Source organism: Uranotaenia lowii, chromosome 3, assembly GCF_029784155.1.
Source record: "Uranotaenia lowii strain MFRU-FL chromosome 3, ASM2978415v1, whole genome shotgun sequence".
NCBI lineage: Eukaryota > Metazoa > Arthropoda > Insecta > Diptera > Culicidae > Uranotaenia > Uranotaenia lowii.
The window spans coordinates 284,394,991-284,412,490 of record NC_073693.1 but is presented as its reverse complement, the minus strand read 5'-3'; the positions used below and the strand labels follow the sequence as shown (position 1 = coordinate 284,412,490).

General features: G+C 39.3%; 1 protein-coding gene across 1 annotated transcript; it reads right to left on the bottom strand.

Annotated features, from left to right (window-relative positions):
* Positions 1 to 291: 291 nt before the first annotated feature.
* Positions 292 to 17,118, bottom strand: LOC129756496 (elongation factor 1-alpha-like). The gene is made up of 4 exons (XM_055753397.1): positions 16,806 to 17,118; positions 3,561 to 4,485; positions 3,267 to 3,472; positions 292 to 2,429 (listed from the first exon to the last, which is right to left on the bottom strand). Exons 2-4 carry the CDS (start codon positions 4,381 to 4,383, stop codon positions 2,070 to 2,072), a joined length of 1,389 nt encoding a protein of 462 aa, XP_055609372.1. The 5' UTR covers positions 4,384 to 4,485; positions 16,806 to 17,118; the 3' UTR covers positions 292 to 2,069.
* Positions 17,119 to 17,500: the final 382 nt, after the last annotated feature.

Sequence of the window (17,500 nt, the reverse complement as noted above, 5' to 3'; positions counted from 1 at the left end):
AGATGTTATCAATCGCTAGCACAACTGGCGTTTCGAGTATATATGTATCGATGCTCATTTGAGCGGCAATAGAGGCGAATCTACCAAGCAAGCCTCTCTAATAAAATAAATTAAATTAAATCAAATTGAGCGGCAATCTAGAGTGGACCGAAATCGTAACCACCACTGGGCTCCAGATGGCAGACAATCATGATAAAGGAAGTGGAATAAAACCGTAAAGCGACATCATAGTGATCACAAATCAGTTGGTGTGGCTTTCGGATTGTCTAGACTACATGCAAAACCCGCGAATTGCTTCAAGCCTTTTCTTGAATTTTATTGGCATTCTTTCCGCTCTTTATATTTGTGTGTGTTGTTGTGGTTGTGGTATTAGAGATGTTGTAACATTGAAAGTACAGATGTAATGCATTGCAAACAAATTTGTCACATTTATTTGGTAGTACAGTCAATAACTATCTGTCTGCATGGTTGTTGTTGTTTTGTTTTTTGAATGAACGGTACAAATGTTTCCCTGGTGCAACTACAATATGAAGTAAGCAAACCACTAGCAGAGCTGCCTACCTATCAGTTGGAACAATGGTACAGCTAAGCAAACACACTACAAGTACACACTAAAAAACTTCCTTCGGCTTCTCTAACATCAATGATATCCTGCAGACAGAACATAAAACAATAGGTAGTAGGTTTTAATGCGCATTTGCTTTATTTCTCGTGATTCTCTTCTATTGTTTCCATTGATGCGAATGTAATGTGCGTAAATGAGATGATTTTTTTGTTATGCGTTCTTTCCGTTGTATTTGTGTCTTCGCCTGTTTGAAGGAAGTATATGGGTGGATCTTGCGTTTTGTTGTAAAGAGCCTCTGTCGTCGAGCAGCGCACATCTTTCTCATCTTCAGGTGTTTTGCTTTTAAATGTTTTGTCACGTGTCTTTTATGGTTTTGTTTTGAAAATTAGATTTTCCAGTACGAAAAAGTAGTTCTAACAGAAAAACAAACACAGCAGATTTAATATCACAAATAGTTTTTTCTTCTTTGACAAATTTAGCCAATCAGTTGTTTCGCTTGTGTGTGCGAGGGTTCTTTATTTTCTCTTCTCTTTGAGGGTTACTTTCGTTTCTAGGTTGGGTTTCATTACAACGAACTTAGTTATCTGTGGTTACATAAATTAACAAAGATCTTGTAAAACCTATAAATCCTTTGGTATCATTCATTGGTTGGTACTAAACTTAGGCGACCGTATCATGACAGGTTGGTTGAAAAATTGTTAGAAATAGCTAATCTAACAGTAACGATGATGGCGGATGAGCATATCGCGGTTAAAAGCTGCTGAACGTGGAGAAGTAGAACGATACACTCGACAACACCGATGGCTTCAAAGATGGTGGAAATGTTGGCGATCTTTGTTGGTTTCGTGTCCTGCTCAGAGGTCTTTTCTTTCCTTCGAAATGCATTTCTATGGTGGTAAAATAAATTAGTCTTCTTAGCAGATGATGTAGATGACGATGGGTATGAGTAAGAACCGTTCTTGTTGCTGCTGCTGCTGCTACTGCTATTGTTACTGCTGTTGCCATTGGCCACATTGGTTTTGTGGTTGATCGAGTGAAGGATCGATGAAAGATGTTGCCGGTAGAGGAAAATCATTTGAACTAAAGATGGTTGTATGTTTGTTGCTGTTGTTGTTTTTGCAGTGATTTTCTTAGCAATGCTTCCAATAAAATCATGTGCATACCAGCCGGCTTGCGGTTTATCTTGTGTGGTTTTGTTTAAATTATTACGATTATTATTAAATTGTAGTTTACGATTAATATTATTTCTTAAATTATTATTTAATAATAATGGATGATTTCTATTGAAGTCAATCGCTAGGATTGCGCTTTCAACAAAAGTCCGCATCGTAAGATCATCATTATTCAATAATAATAATGTAGAGTATTGGTTGCGTTTATTAGTAGTAAAAGTAGTGTTCATTTTATCTGGGTTGTTATGGTTGCTGCTGCTTCTGCTGCTACTAGCTGCTAGCGACTGCTCTGTGACGGCCGCTATGATACTCGGGTGTTCCGGTGTCTCTAGTTATTTCTTCTTCTGGGCCTTCTCGGCGGCTTTGGTTACTTTACCACCTGTCGCCTCCTTGAAGTTGACAGATTTAATGACACCGACAGCGACGGTTTGACGCATGTCACGAACGGCGAAACGTCCCAACGGCGGGAACTCCTGGAACGATTCGACGCACAGCGGCTTGCTTGGCACCAGATTGACGATGGCGGCATCGCCCGATTTGATGGATTTCGGATTCTCCTCAGTGACCTTGCCAGAACGACGATCGCACTTCTCCTTGATTTCAGCGAACTTGCAAGCAATGTGGGCGGTGTGGCAATCCAACACCGGGGTGTATCCGTTGGCAATCTGGCCAGGGTGGTTGAGGACAATGACCTGGGAAAGGGCGAGGGATGGTTTTTATACTTTCTTTTGACTTTGAGGGAAGAGGGTGAGTGATGTAATTACATCGATGGATACCTCGGTGTTGACAGTTGATCACAAAAATTATTTTCGTAACACTGTTCAGATCCAATGAACTTTTCGTGTATTGATGACACGTTTTTTTTTGGAGCTAAGAAATCTATATAATACGGGTGGCAGGAAAATTTTAACACAGATCTGAAGATTAACTGAGCGAGACTTTCAGCGAGGGCAATCTCAGCGAAATATTGCTGAAAAACATGATTTTGGTCCATTTGGAAGCAATGAAGCCTGGGAAGCGTGTGAAACGACCGGGGAGGGTGTTACTCGTTAGATGGAATGAGAAAATTAACTCCATTCCGGTACAATGACTGTCGATGATTATATTGACAGTCTGTGTGAGAACCTGGAAGAATCCATGCTGAGAATTTGGCTGGAGGAAGAAATGACCCTAAGCATTTAGCAAAGAAAATACTTCGGCTCAGATCAAACCAATGGAATGGATACTTCAAAGCCTTGACCTGAACCTATCGAAAATTCGTGGGTAATTTCGGTCTACAAAGTAGACAACACGTACGTTACCAATAATCAAATGTCAGCCCTATTTTGAGTGTTCAATAACGAACACACACATATAGGATCGCAGTGGATCTTACAAATGTTCAAACTTGCTTAGGAAAGCTACGCTGTCCTCTAGGCAACGATCGGCGGTAGGAAAAAAGCTTGGGAAGAGATAACCCCTCAACACCTAAGGAATCTTGTCGAAAGTATGTCAAGCGCCAAGAGTATGTTGGAAACGGCAAAACTTACCTGAGCAGTGAAGTCGGCGGCACCCTTCGGCGGGCTGGACTTGGAGTCACCAGCAACGTAGCCACGACGCAACTCCTTGACGGAGACGTTCTTGACGTTGAAGCCGACGTTGTCACCGGGCAGAGCCTCCGGCAGCGCTTCGTGGTGCATCTCGACCGACTTGACCTCAGTGGTGATGTTGACCGGGGCGAATACGACCACCATACCTGGTTTTTAGGAGGATGAAAAGAGTAATAAAAGGCAGGGAAATCATTTTCTGTAATAAGGGGTTTTGCCTGATAACTCTCAACTGACCTGGCTTCAGGATACCGGTTTCAACACGACCGACTGGTACCGTTCCGATACCGCCGATTTTGTAGACATCCTGCAGCGGGAGACGCAGAGCCTTGTCGGTGGGACGGGAAGGCGGCAAGATGTTGTCCAGGGCTTCGATCAGACACTTACCCTCAACCTTGCCTTCCTTGCGTTCGATAACCCATCCCTTGAACCATGGCATCTTGTCCGATGGTTCCAGCATATTGTCACCGTGCCAGCCGGAAATCGGGACGAAAGCAACGGAAGCCGGGTTGTAACCGATTTTCTTGATGTAGGAGGACACCTCCTTCTTGATTTCCTCGTAACGGGCCTCATGGTATGGAGGCTCGGTGGAGTCCATCTTGTTAACACCAACGATCAGCTGCTTGACTCCGAGGGTGAATGCCAACAGGGCGTGTTCGCGAGTTTGACCGTTCTTGGAGATACCGGCTTCGAACTCACCGGTACCGGCAGCGACAATCAACACGGCACAATCGGCCTGCGACGTTCCGGTGATCATGTTCTTGATGAAATCACGATGTCCAGGGGCATCAATGATGGTCACATAGTACTTGGCGGTTTCGAACTTCCACAGGGCAATATCGATGGTGATACCACGCTCACGTTCAGCCTTCAGTTTGTCCAAAACCCAGGCATACTTGAAGGAACCCTTGCCCATTTCCTGGGCTTCCTTTTCGAATTTTTCGATGGTACGCTTATCGATACCACCGCACTTGTAGATCAGATGACCGGTGGTGGTCGACTTACCGGAATCGACGTGTCCGATGACGACGATATTAATATGAGTCTTCTCCTTACCCATCCTGAATACCGCTGCTGCTACTGCTTACTCAAAAAAACGAACTGAGATCTGGGTCGGCTAAGACGCCACTTCACACGATCACTCGTAGGATTTACCGAAAATCTGTAACGATGCCGAAAGGATAAAACTCCAATTAGGTCAACTCTCAGTTCAAGCTAAATCTCCTGAAAACTTTCACAAACTAACTGAATATCCAACCTTTTCTTCTCGTTCACATTTTATGTGCTTGAACCTGGCAGTGATCTGCTTGGAGTGTACCATAAGAATCCAGCAAATGTAAGACATCAGGACAACGTGGAACAATTTCATTTTCAAAATACCACTCTTGTACAGGAATGTTTCCAAAGAGAAAGAACACAATAACCCGGAATCGACCCGTCCCAACCGAAATCTCCCAAAGAACTGAAGCCGATTTTCGAATTAAACGGGAGTTTCATATTCCAGAAGACGTCGCGATTACGTCCAGATAGCGCGTGCACCACAAACGACCGTTTAGTCGCGTAGTGTGATAATTGCTTATTTTTTATTTCCCACAAATTGCATGGTGGAAGCTGCGTTCCGATTTCCAGATTTCGGCCAATGTGCTGCATACCTACTAAATACATATATTGGCAGTCAGTCAGTCAGTCAGTCAGTAAGTTGACCGGTCTCATTAGAGAGTCAGCGATGGAGGTAGGTGTAGTTTACAAATGGAGCGCAAGAAATCAGAAGGACAATGAACGGAAAAAGCGCAAATTTTGTTGAACATCACGCCCGGGTTCGAATTTTAGCGCCGCCCGTGACGTTGATGGTAGCTGAGTTGAAAGGAGATTATTAAATCGTAATTCTGCAACTTTTTAACATTAAACGTTCACTACCAACTTTAAGTTTAACTAAGGTTTACAGTCTGGCCTTTATTCGACTAAGAATCTCGTGACGACCTAACCAGTAACCGGATCAAGTTACTTCGCTTGTCTAAAAAGTTCATCTTAATCTTGGTCTGACTTCTGGAACTTCAAGAGAATGTTTGAAATTGGCATAAAAAATCATTAATGCAATCCTCAGATCTCCTTTTGCAATTATAGATGAGACAGACCTTTGACATTTGTTACATTAATAGATACCTAGTAATTTTTTATTCATAGGTTAATTTATGAAAAAATATATCACTTTATTCTCCCAAATTAACACCCTTTAAAAGTGTTTGGAAGTAAAAGAGTGTGAATTGGATCATTTCACTGACGGTAACACAATTGAGTATGATCAGGGAAGGAAAAAATTGCAAAGGTATCGTGAAATGCGATCAAGCATCAAAACTTGATTCTTCAAGGGTTTATTAACTAAGGCTCTAATCTAATAAAAAAAATATGTAAAATGGAAGTACTAGTTGTTCAGAGTTTGCAAAATTTGGTTTCGATCCTATGCGTAATCGAAACAATATTACAGAAATGATAAACAGTTTATATGAACGCAGGGTAGTTAGATTTTTTAGGTATACTTAAGCTGCTTGCAAATGTTTTAGTAATAGTTACAAAATAGTTACAGAAATTCCACGGAAATTTATGGAAAATTTTAAAAACATTAGTTTTTTATAACACTTCTTATTTTAAAATTTTGCAAAAAATATAAAAATGTTCATCTGAGTATTTTTAATGTAATAAGCGCTTTCGCGGATGGAAAAATATTTTTAATTTGAATTCGACATCGAGTTAAAAAAAAACTTTTCGTAAAATTCCTCATAAATAAAACATTTTTGGTTTTATTTTGGATCTTAAATAAAGAAGCATCCATTACTACGCCCAAAATACAGCCTTTATTCCAATCATGAGTTCTCAACAATTCAACGCCATTGGTGTGTGAACGGTTTAAACCAACATCGCGTTATTGGTCATTAGCGTGCAGGAAGTCAATCAGTCAGTCGGCGATCAAGTGAGCGAGTCGATTAGTGTGTGTGTTCCCCTGGTAGTTTGGGATCCGGCAGTTCACCGGTGTTGCTTCCGAGCTTCAGAGCTCCGGAAAGGTCGGCACATTTGGCGACCGTGACAGGTAAGCTTAAATAAACGAGAAATTATAAAGAAAAATCGAACCGAAAAAGGAAAAAAAAACGTTTCACGTTAAGTAAATTATCATCAAAGTTGCTTAGAAATCAAAAACTTTATTAATTACCCATTACGCAAAATGAGTCATTCAAGTACTCATTACGCAAAAAATAGTTGAAGCAAAAAAAGTAAGTCAGTGTGATTATTTTTTAAAGCTATTGGGATTGAAGTGAAAAAAAAATGAAAATTTAGTGCCATCTGTGATAAATAACAAGCTTTTTTTGTAAAAAAGAACAAAAATGAAATATTAAGCGAGTCGTAACAGCTTGTTCACAATCTCAAACGAGCTTGAGGAACAGCTTGAAATTGGAAGGCAAGTTGAGAGATCGACCTGAACGTTTTGAAAACAAAATGCGAGTTGAGAGAACGGCATAAAATTTAAAGGCGAGTTGAGGGGACAGCCAAAGTTATTGATGAGAAATCAAGCGAGTCGAGAGGACAGCTTGAAATCGAAAGGCGAGTTTAGGGGATAGTCTGAGTAATTGATGAAAAAACAAACGAGTTGAGAGGAGAGCTTGAAATCGAAAGGCGAGGTGAGAAGACAGCTTGAGTAATTGATGAAAAAAAACAAGCGAGTTGAGAGGACAGCTTGAAATCGAAAGGCGAGTTGAATGGACATCCTTAATTATTTAATGAAAAAACAAGCGAGTTGAGAGTACAGCTTGAACTCGAAAGTCGAGTTGAGAGGACAGCCTAAGTTATTGACGAGAAATCAAGCGAGTTTAGAGGACAGCTTGATATCGAAAGACGAGTTGAGAGGACAGCTTGAGTAATTGATAAAAAAACAAGCGAGTTGAGAGGACAGCTTGAAATAGAAAGGTGAATTGAGAGGACAGCCTTAGTTAGTGAAAAGAACTCCAAGCGAATTGAAAGAACAGCTTGAAATTTAAAAGTGAGTTGAGAGGGTAGCCTAAGTTACTTATCAAATGGGAAATCAAGCGGATTGAAAGAACAGCTTGTAATAAGAACAATTTATGAAGCGTTGCGAGAGGATAGTTTGAATAAATTGTTCATGATTCAAGTGATTCAAAGGGACAACTTAGAATTTGAGAAGGCAGCTCTTCTAACTATTCATCAAGCTTGTTGAGGGAAAGTTTGAGATAAGAGAGTACAATAAAGCGAGTAAGCGAGATAGGGTACTTTGAACATCGAGTGAAGCCAAATCTGTGCGTGCTAAGCAGGCAATGGGGAAGCAAAAAAAAAACCGTTTCTCGTTTCCAATTCTCTTTCCCATCATAAGAAAATACTGGCAAACCCCCGCCCAAAAGCCAGACACTGTGCCTTTTTTTTGGTGATGAGCCGTGCAGAAAGACTATGATGACTCGTTCTTCACCTGGCAAGATGAAGATTTTTGTGAGTTCGATTCTCACTGGGGTGGCATTTTTTTTATTTTCTTGTTTCTGGGATGAATTATCCAATTTATACGGGAACGAAACTTGGTGCACATATGTGGTGACGACGCGAAAACTGCATTTTTTAGTGTATCGCTGCCTGCGGAATATCCGCGCTTGGTGGCCGGGCAACTGGATCTCAAACGTGGAACTACATCGCCCGTGTCATCAAAATGCGCTAATAATCGAGATTTGCAGAGAGGCGCTTGACTGGAATCCAGAAGGGCATCGAAAAAGAGGCAGGCAAAGAAGCTCGTAGTGGCGTAGTCTAGCCTCTTAAATCGGCACAGTTGATGAAAACACAATGAATATGATAATTAATGAACAATTATCCGAGTTTTTTCGTATTTCAGTTTGATTTTGTATGGGAGCCCCACTTTAAAAGTGGAAGGAATCTTTTTACAACAAATCATCTTTTGTTTTGAGGTTTTGAATAATTTTAAAAGTTCCAAATTGCCAAAACGATTCCGACCCCTGGCTCAGGTACAACAAAATCAAAACCGTCTTCCATGTTCGCACGTAAACAGTTCGTGATCGTGTTTGTTCATAAACACAAATAAGCCGGCAGACGCAAAACAGCGGCCCCAATTCGATCATTTGGGTCAATATACTATCAAGTTCCGGCTTTAAACTGTGCACGTTGTGTTCACGTTGCGCAAGTGTAGAGGGGATTGAATGTTCCCTGTCTTTGACGATATAAGGAAAATGTACAGCGTTAATGAGTTTTCATAAGTAATACTGACAGTATATAAAATTTTCTAAATATTAAGGCTTAAGGTCGCAAAAAAATGTATCTTTTTCTTTTAAACAAATAAACTTATACTTTAATGATGAGACATGTTTAGGAAAGTAGGATTAGAAATTTAGAAATGTTTTTCAAACGATACAAATTAGCTTATTTTCATAAATAAAAACTAGACTTCCTAGTAAAAATAACAATCCCCAAGCACCTGTTCAGGAAATGTGAGCACTTGATAATTAAAAATTATATAACGACCTTTCGCCGCAGCTTTCTTCCATTCATAATTCAACGGCGGCTACTTATCTGTTAATTGAAATTTGATAGAAAAATCTCGATCGCCCACTGCCCTCCGTTAACCTGTAGAATGAATATTCCGAATTGCTTCGGCACCTGCAAACCGCACGCCATCATCGGGACTAGAGAAAACGGTACTAGACTAGACAGGCATTTGAACCCCCAAGGGACCGATCCTCCCTGCTTATTAAAATAGGCTACGCGTGCCCGAATGTTGCACTCAAAATACCTAGACGCTAGCTTCAATTTATGAAAGGACGCGTGGTAGTTCGAAACATCAATCATTCTTCAACTTTTTCATACAGGAGCTGATAAGAGAAAGCGTCACTAGAATGTTGTTCAATTAATTGCTTACTAGCTTTTGAATTTTCAGTTAAGCTTTGCCGTTTTTCGCCAGACGATTTTTTGTGTGAAAATATTTCTTATCATCATACTTACTGTTATGGCAAAATCATTGACTTAGGAATTACTTAATTTGTTTCCATGGTGATGAGCGGGCATATTTTGAAGGTTGTTGCACACAGAATTCCATTAAGATAGAAGAAATATGTAACCAAAATTAGACGCACATCCCTTTAGACTTTGATCGATGCTCTATTTGAAGAAGTCGTTTAAGGACGATAAATTTAACAGTCTGAAGAAAAAATGCTCAAATATTGAACTTTTTCCTCCAGGAACCGGAAATGGCCTAAAACTGTCACCGATTCGCGAAAAGCGACACAATGACATGCAACTTTCCTCGGAACGGCCTCCCAAATTTCACTCCGGCTGCAGCTAAAAAGTGGTAGTAGCGTCTAGCTGAACCCGAAAAAAAAGTCCGGCACCAGGCTGGAGGAGCACTGACCCACTCAACGCGGCCGGTGATGGGCAACCAGGTGCCGGGTGGCCGGAAGTTTGGTGGGTGGATGCGCATGCGTCCCACCTGGTGCTCGTCCATAACAAAAACCGAATCTCGATTGCGTGGGAGTCGTACGTGTACCTACAATCGATTGAGTGAGTTTGGTGAGAGACGAAGAGGAAAACCCCGAGCAAGGAGAGACAGAGCGCCGGGAAATTGTAAAAAAGTGATGGGATTTTTCACATTCGGTGTTGCGTGAGTTCATTCACTCACAGACAGTTGAATCGGAGACGGTTCTCTGTTGGATGGGGAATCGTCATGCCGGAATGCTAAAGGTCGACCGGGACCTGAGCTAGAATAAATGGGACGGAGATGGGTTAGGTCTGGGTGCGTTAAAATGGGGTGTTAATAAAAATGTCTAGAACAAATTTTGTAGGGGGAAAGATGGGATGATGCGTGACTTTTCAATGTCACGTAACCTTGGAATGATTATAAATTCCGATGAGGCTTTTTTGATTTGGCGTTTTCGTTTTAGGGGTGTTCATTAAAGCTGTGAAAGATTTTTACATTGTTTGATAATATATTTTATACAGAATCATCGAACAATCCATGATCAAATTAAATATTTTATTTCAAACAGGAATTTGTTTTAAATTTTGAATGTGTTTGAAAAGTGGCTGACACTCATTGAAAAATGATTTTAGATTTCGTTTTTGAATGCTGTTACTGGTTCCTTAATGTGTTACTTATACCCATATCTTATTTAATTTCTTTTTAATTCTAGATGTTAATTAAAAAAAATAGGGAGATTATAAAGTTTTCAACAGCAAGTTTATAAAAGATATCGTGTGGGTTTTTTAAAAACAAAAGCCGACGCCATATTTCAGGAACCGATAATTTTCGGTTTTTTTTCCGAATCGCAACAATTTTTCCGCTAAAGAGTTGTACAGTCTAGCTTAGTAACTCACATCCACCTTGAATCATTGAACCTGCAATGTTCCTTAAGATGTCTGGATGAAGAATTCAAAAGTATTGTAGTATATTTTGTGTTTTAATTTCTTAATTTGGTTTATATACAATCAATACATTTCGGATTCCAAGAACGCAGGCGTGGCTCAGTAGAACAAGTTCCACATCGCCAATGATTGACCGAGAGGCCAACAATTTTGTTTAGAGGCAAAATGAACGGAACCGGATTGGCTACATATTCACAATGCACAAAACTGATGCTCTCTCTTTAAACATCAATAACGGCGCCGGCCACGTCCTTGTAGGCAATAGATAGGTTAGGAAAAATGAGAAAGGAATAAAAGAACAACTTTGTGCCTAAGGATCGAGGTCACCTCTGCATCCTTGAAAAAAATTTAATTGTATTACGATGTGATACAGCCTATTTATCCGAAAATGTCGGTAGGAAATTGATAGTTTCAAGCTTAAACGTCCTCTTGTGCAAAAATTGTACGTGATCGGTAGAATCAAAATCACGGGAACATCATATTAATCCTGAGATTCTATTCTATCAAGATGGGTATAAGTCGGTACTGGTGCTTCTTTTTAAGAACACTGTAATTGCCCGACATAATCGATAAATGAGAGATTATTAAAAGCCAGGTACAGGTACCCCGTTCGATTTTGGCAACATTCGATTTCGGCAACATCCGAGCAAAAACCGTTCGTTTTTGGCAACATCCAAAAAAGACGATTTTTCAGTTACTTTTTTATTTTTTATCCTCATTTCAAATCAATCAAAATTAATGTAAAACGTAATATTAGCATGAAATTTTTCAATTCGGCTCAATCATAATAGTCATGAACAGTTAAGCCGCAGCCCGTGGCATAGAGGATAGCCTTCCAGTCTTCTAAGCCAGCGGGCATGAGATCGAATCCCGGTCACGGCATACATAGTACACTTTCTGTAGGTTTGTGGTTTTAGCATTTGTAAGATGCTAGCCATCATATCCTCGAAAGATGTACGCTTAGAGTTAAGAAAAAAAAGAATCTCTTCGAGGAAACATCAAGTTTCATTGAGATCCTGTATGTGTTTGTGTTCGTTTTTTTTAACATGATTTTTTCCATGTTTTACTGCTTAAAACTAATAAAACTGAGCCAAATTTAAAAAAAATTAAGCTAATATAAGGTTTTACATCAATTTCGACCCATCTGAAATGAAAATCAACAATAAAAAAGTGACAAAAAACCGTTCGATTTTGGCAACATAAAATTTACGGGCGTGTTGCCAAAAACGAACGGAGTCTGTATATAAGTTTCACTGTTTTTGAATAACAACTTTAATGACAAGATTTTTCTTATTATTTAATAGCATCTCCCATTCGCGGAACCGTTAACAACATTATCTTGATCGACTCTATCACTAAATAGTCATATCATGCAACATAACGCTTAAAACATTCAGAGCTAGCATTTAGAATGAAAGTTTAACAGCTGATGATTGTGGTTCAGAATGGCTTGGCACAAGCACAACCAAGGAATTTGTGATATTTGGGTGGGACTAGAGATGTGATTCAAAATTCAGAATTGGAAAAAAGAATAAACATTCAGAAAAAAAACTTCAGAAGCAAAATACTCAAAAACACTTCAAACTCTAAGAGGTTAAGTGAATGAATTTACATGTTCTTTAACATAGATAATAGACTGCTTCAAAACCTTTATAAAAATTAGTTAAACGAAACCCTCATCCGGTTTCGCCATCATTATCAGTTCTGGGAGTGTCACCCCAGACTAAAATTGCCAAGTAACAACCAGCCAGTAACAAACAGCCACTTTCCAAAAATTAACACGTTCGTTGCCATGGGACCCATATTCGGGTGACAGGTGTATTTCCTGTGTGGCCCCGTCACATCAAAAATGGGTGACGCTCTCTTACTCAAGATAGCCACTCAGTCTAGCTATTGCAACTTTCTCAGTCTAAATTGCAACTTTCTCGTTCCGAGAATTCCTTTGGGCCTGGCTAGTGTAACTACCAAAATTCCACAACTGCTTTACAAGCAACAATTTGCAACAATTCGCACATTTTCACTCTTTCAGAGCACTGGTTTCTCTCATTTTAACTCAAACCTTGTCATTTTCCCGCATAAATTGCCACAAATTACCACAATTTCAATCATTGGCTGCACAACTTGTGTGATAATTAACGTATCTTCTCCCTTTAACTCAATCTGATTACAAAACCTTCTAAATTAAAAAAAAAAAATTATCTATAACATATAGCGTTACTATTATCAATCAGTTTCAAAAAGCTTCAGATGTGATTGTGGGTTTGGCAGACGAGTATTGTTGGCTCCAAGACCCCTAATACGAAAAATAAAGCTTTTTACGGATGGCAATGGTCGATGTTGTGAAATTCGTCGAGCTACAAACCTGCTGAAGCTATGAATTGACCTGAACTTAAGCGCTGGGTTATGCGCGGCTTTATCACTATTTCACGGAGGATCCGGTGCTGAGTGGTTGGAAGCAACAAACTGCAGAGGGGTCTTTCCAGGGGCATAGGTTCGGTCTTTTTTATGAAAAAAACCCGGAAAACTATTGAGATTTTTTTGCTGCTCCTTAAACAGTCCGTGGTAGTGAAGTGGCTTCGTTATGAAAATATTGACATTGGTAAAAAAAAATTTCAGCTCAATCTGACTTGATTTAGGGATTCCTCAAAGCGGTCAAAGTTTCGGTTTTTTTAACCCTCAAAAATCACTACGTGGGGAACCAACGAAAATCGGAAAAATCTATATTTTAATTTTGATGCCAAATGACAAAAAAATGTATAAAACGTAGTAATCTGGTGTTATCTCGAAAAAAAAATCTCAAAAATCGACTACAAGATTTTTAAAAATAACCTAAGGGGGGACGACCAAAGGAAATCGGTCTTTCTGTGACTTAGAAAAACGAATATTATTGGTATTCAAAATTCGATCATGAATTTTTTCCCATACATCCATTGTCACCCTAATGGGGGTCTAAGTTCATCCTGATATCCAAAATTCCCAATAATGTTACTCATCACGGAAAATAATAAAAAGGTAAAATTTACCGAGATAGCAAGGTACACCCTGTGAAAGCCGAAAAGATAACTTTTACCTTTTCGAGGTGAAACTCACCTCACAGTGAGGTAAAGTTACCTGAATCGAGCAGACAAAAAAAGTACAATTCACCTAGAGAAAAAGGTAAATCCAATAAGGTAAACCGTTCATTGAGGTTAAGCTGTTTTGTCATTCAGGAACAAGTTTTGTTTCGTGCCCAATATGTGAATATCGGAATAGAATGGTAAGTGTTATCTTAGATATCATTAAGTTGTGCTGGTTCTCGTCATAATACTTTGCTTTTGTTTTAGATTGGCCCACAGAGCTTCGAGGTGTATTCCACGTCATCCTCCAGATATCATTCCGGAAAAGCGGGACCTGACCGGATTAGTCGAAAGAAGAAGTGGCCATGACGAAGGCCTGAAGAAGAAAGGACTTGCATCAACAATAAGATCTATTTATCTCAAATAAATATCAATTTTTTAATAAATTTTTGTTTTGTTTTATTTTTATTGAAGAAACCAACCAAACCAACTAGCATTTACCTTTTAAATCAGTGAATGGGAAAACGGTATTATTTACTATTTTGCTAGGTGATTGCGAAAAAGGTAAAATTTACCTTTTTGCTAGGTGAATGAATAAAATTTGAAATTTACCGAGAAAGATGGGTAGAAAAAATTACCTCGCTTCTCGGTAAATTTTCCCTTTTTTTAATTTTCCGTGATTGTTTGATTGGTTCGATTTGTTTCTATACAAAAAAGTTCTGAGTACTTTCACCGATATGCTGGAATTAAAATTTGAGAAAAAATATTCTTAAAATCATTGTAAACAGAAACATTATTTACATTCCTGAGTTTGTCCGAGCTTCACAAATCCTGGAAATAAAAACGAACATTTGATTGAATGTTTTCAACACGAACACGAATTATCTTTGCAAACACGTGCGAATTTCGGGTATTCTGCAAAACATTTCAAGGGAGAAGTGAAGACACTTGCAATTTTTTTTGGGGTGCTTCATTTAGAAGCATATTTTACTACACGCTACAAAAACATAATTTTTTTAACAGCGTCGGAAGGAATCTATTCAAATTTTTAAAGAAAAAATTGGTTTCACTTATCACTCATCGTACTTCCACAGCCAGAACTAGTGTCGGAGTCCCAAAAAATAATGATATGTTTCTAGTCTTTGTTCACGCTTGTAATGATTTTAACATAAACACATTAAAATGATTAAAAAAATGGTAGGCCCCATGGAGCAGAAAACTCAAGAACACAGGAACAGAAGAAGCCTGAACCAGAAGAGTACCATACGTTTCAAACAGGCAGTATCGATGGAAGCATACTGAGAAAAAATTTTCTTGATGAAAAAACCAAGCAAAAAGTAAAGTAACTTTACCAATTACTAAGACCATTCTTCCAGAAATTGGAGAACGGTTGCCATTGTCCGAGTAAATTGAGGAATCATCTTCATCAAGTTATGTCGTGAAACGGAATATTATGAAAATGAAATAAATGATTTAATCTCAAAATTTGTTTAATCAGAAATCTCAAAACCAAAGAATTGGACCGTTATGTTAAAGAACTTTATTTCGTTAAACTGTTAAGAATTTCAGTTAAAAAATCATTTCTGGTCATCGGCAAAGGATAAAGCGCCTTTTCTCGCTCTAAATTAAAAAAAAAAAAAGAAAAAAAATATCTTGAAAACTTCTAATCTATAAAGGAAACTTACTCGAATTGGCCAGAACACAGGAAAGTGGAAAAGCATCAATCGTCAATAACACCCATTTTACCATTTTACCATTTGGTAATTTCAACATCAACATATTGTAGAATTCTACATACGAAGAATTCAGAACCAGAATGTAAAATCAAAATTTATATTCAGAACGCAGAATTTAAATCAAAATTTAGAGACTACTCAAAATAAGAATAATTCAGAATAAGATTTCAGAACTTTTGATATTCAACTTTCTCGTTCGAATCAGGATCATTCTCAGAGATGAAACTCAAGAATGTTTGAAGCTTGATTGTTTGAGCCTGAGTGGATTATTTTGTTTCGCTGTGACACATCTAACGGAAATTTGAACGTAGGTACCTATAGGTATACGAAAAACTTCCAATTCATCGTGTTGGATCGATTTTCCATTTCAGCACCTCGACCGGTAACCCTTTTTTTCGTTATTCATCAGATTACCTATTCGTACCCAGGGAGTTAGTTTATCACCAGGGAAAAAAATCATAAAATCACCTCAGAAGCGCATGCATGCATCAGTAGCTCAGAAGGAGGAAGGGGGGTTGATGATGATGACGATCTGGGTTGCAGCTAGTAGCAGCACCCAGTAGTGACTGCCAGGGGGGATGAACCATATTAGATGTGGGAGGTACAGCCAACAAATGGTCCGGTTTCTCATGGCTTACCATGCGTCCCCATCACGTTTCCCGATTGATATCGATTATGATGAAATTTTACTTCGATTTTGATGTAATGAATTCTATTGCGATATCACTCTCGCGACTTGAAGAATCTGAACATTGTTGGAAGAAATGTTTGAGGCGATGTAAAAATCCGCCTTTGCAACATGGCCGGCCTGTAGAGATCACATCCGGTGAAGATAATTTCACCATCTTGTGAGAGAGGCTTTGGCCTTGAGTAGAACTATCAGTATGCAAAGGAATGCTTTTTTTCCTTTAACAACTAACAAAAACGTGAGTATACACTATTTTCAACCTGCCCGGGAGAAGAAAAAGGGAAAATCAATTTGCAATCAATCCACATGGCAGACATGTTCGAATCTGCTCATCCCTGGTAACAAACGTTTAGCATTACTTTTTTAAGTTTTTCGCACGTAGACGCCAAACTACAGTGCTATTTTGGCTCACCGACAAGCCGAACGAGACGGGACGAGGATTTAAATTTAGAAAAGCACATTTTCACTTGACTCATCGATCCACATGGTTTGCCGACTTTTGCCTGCATGAGTGATGAGAAAATCCCGAAAAGATAAGCCGGTTTGAAGGGAAAGTGAAAATTCGCCTCTTCTAAACACTTACGTTTTTCCGTTTCCTGTTTGGCGAAAAAATGCCGGTTTCTAATCACTAGATAGCCGAATTATTCGCAAGGATGGAAAAATGTTCCGGCTCCTAACAAATGGCTGCCGTTTAGCCTACACTTTTTCACACTCACACTTGGAGCCTTGCTCACCGAGCCTGGAGAAACTGCCTTTGCACGTCCGTTCGAGCCGAGAAGACCCTTGGAATGATGGCGAAACGACCCCGAAGCTTTGAACGGCAACGAATTCGATGCTGTACCCTGTGCAGTTCACCAGCACCGGGTGGCTCTCTTACTGCTTTCAGAACTTCACCACTTCCACCAAACCACCAGACCCCAGCAGGCAAATTCACTTGCAACTTTGTCGGGAAAAAGCCCTCCCCTCGGGTTGGATATTCACAGTCTGTGCACGTGAAAATTTGTGGAAAAATTCACTACCACCCACAATCTTCTGCTAATAAAACGGCAAACGATCGGCCGGCACCAACTAACAGATTACACACTTTGGACTTCACTTCAACCCCGTTCTTGGTTCCAAAAATCTAGCGACCACAACCAACCGGTCACCGGTTTATCCAGAAGTTTCCACAAATTTTCAGGAGCTCAAGGAAAAACGTACCACTTACCACGAGCACAAAGGAATGAAAGGCCGAGTTTAGCGTGATTTCGCACATGCGCGACGATTTTCCACCCAACG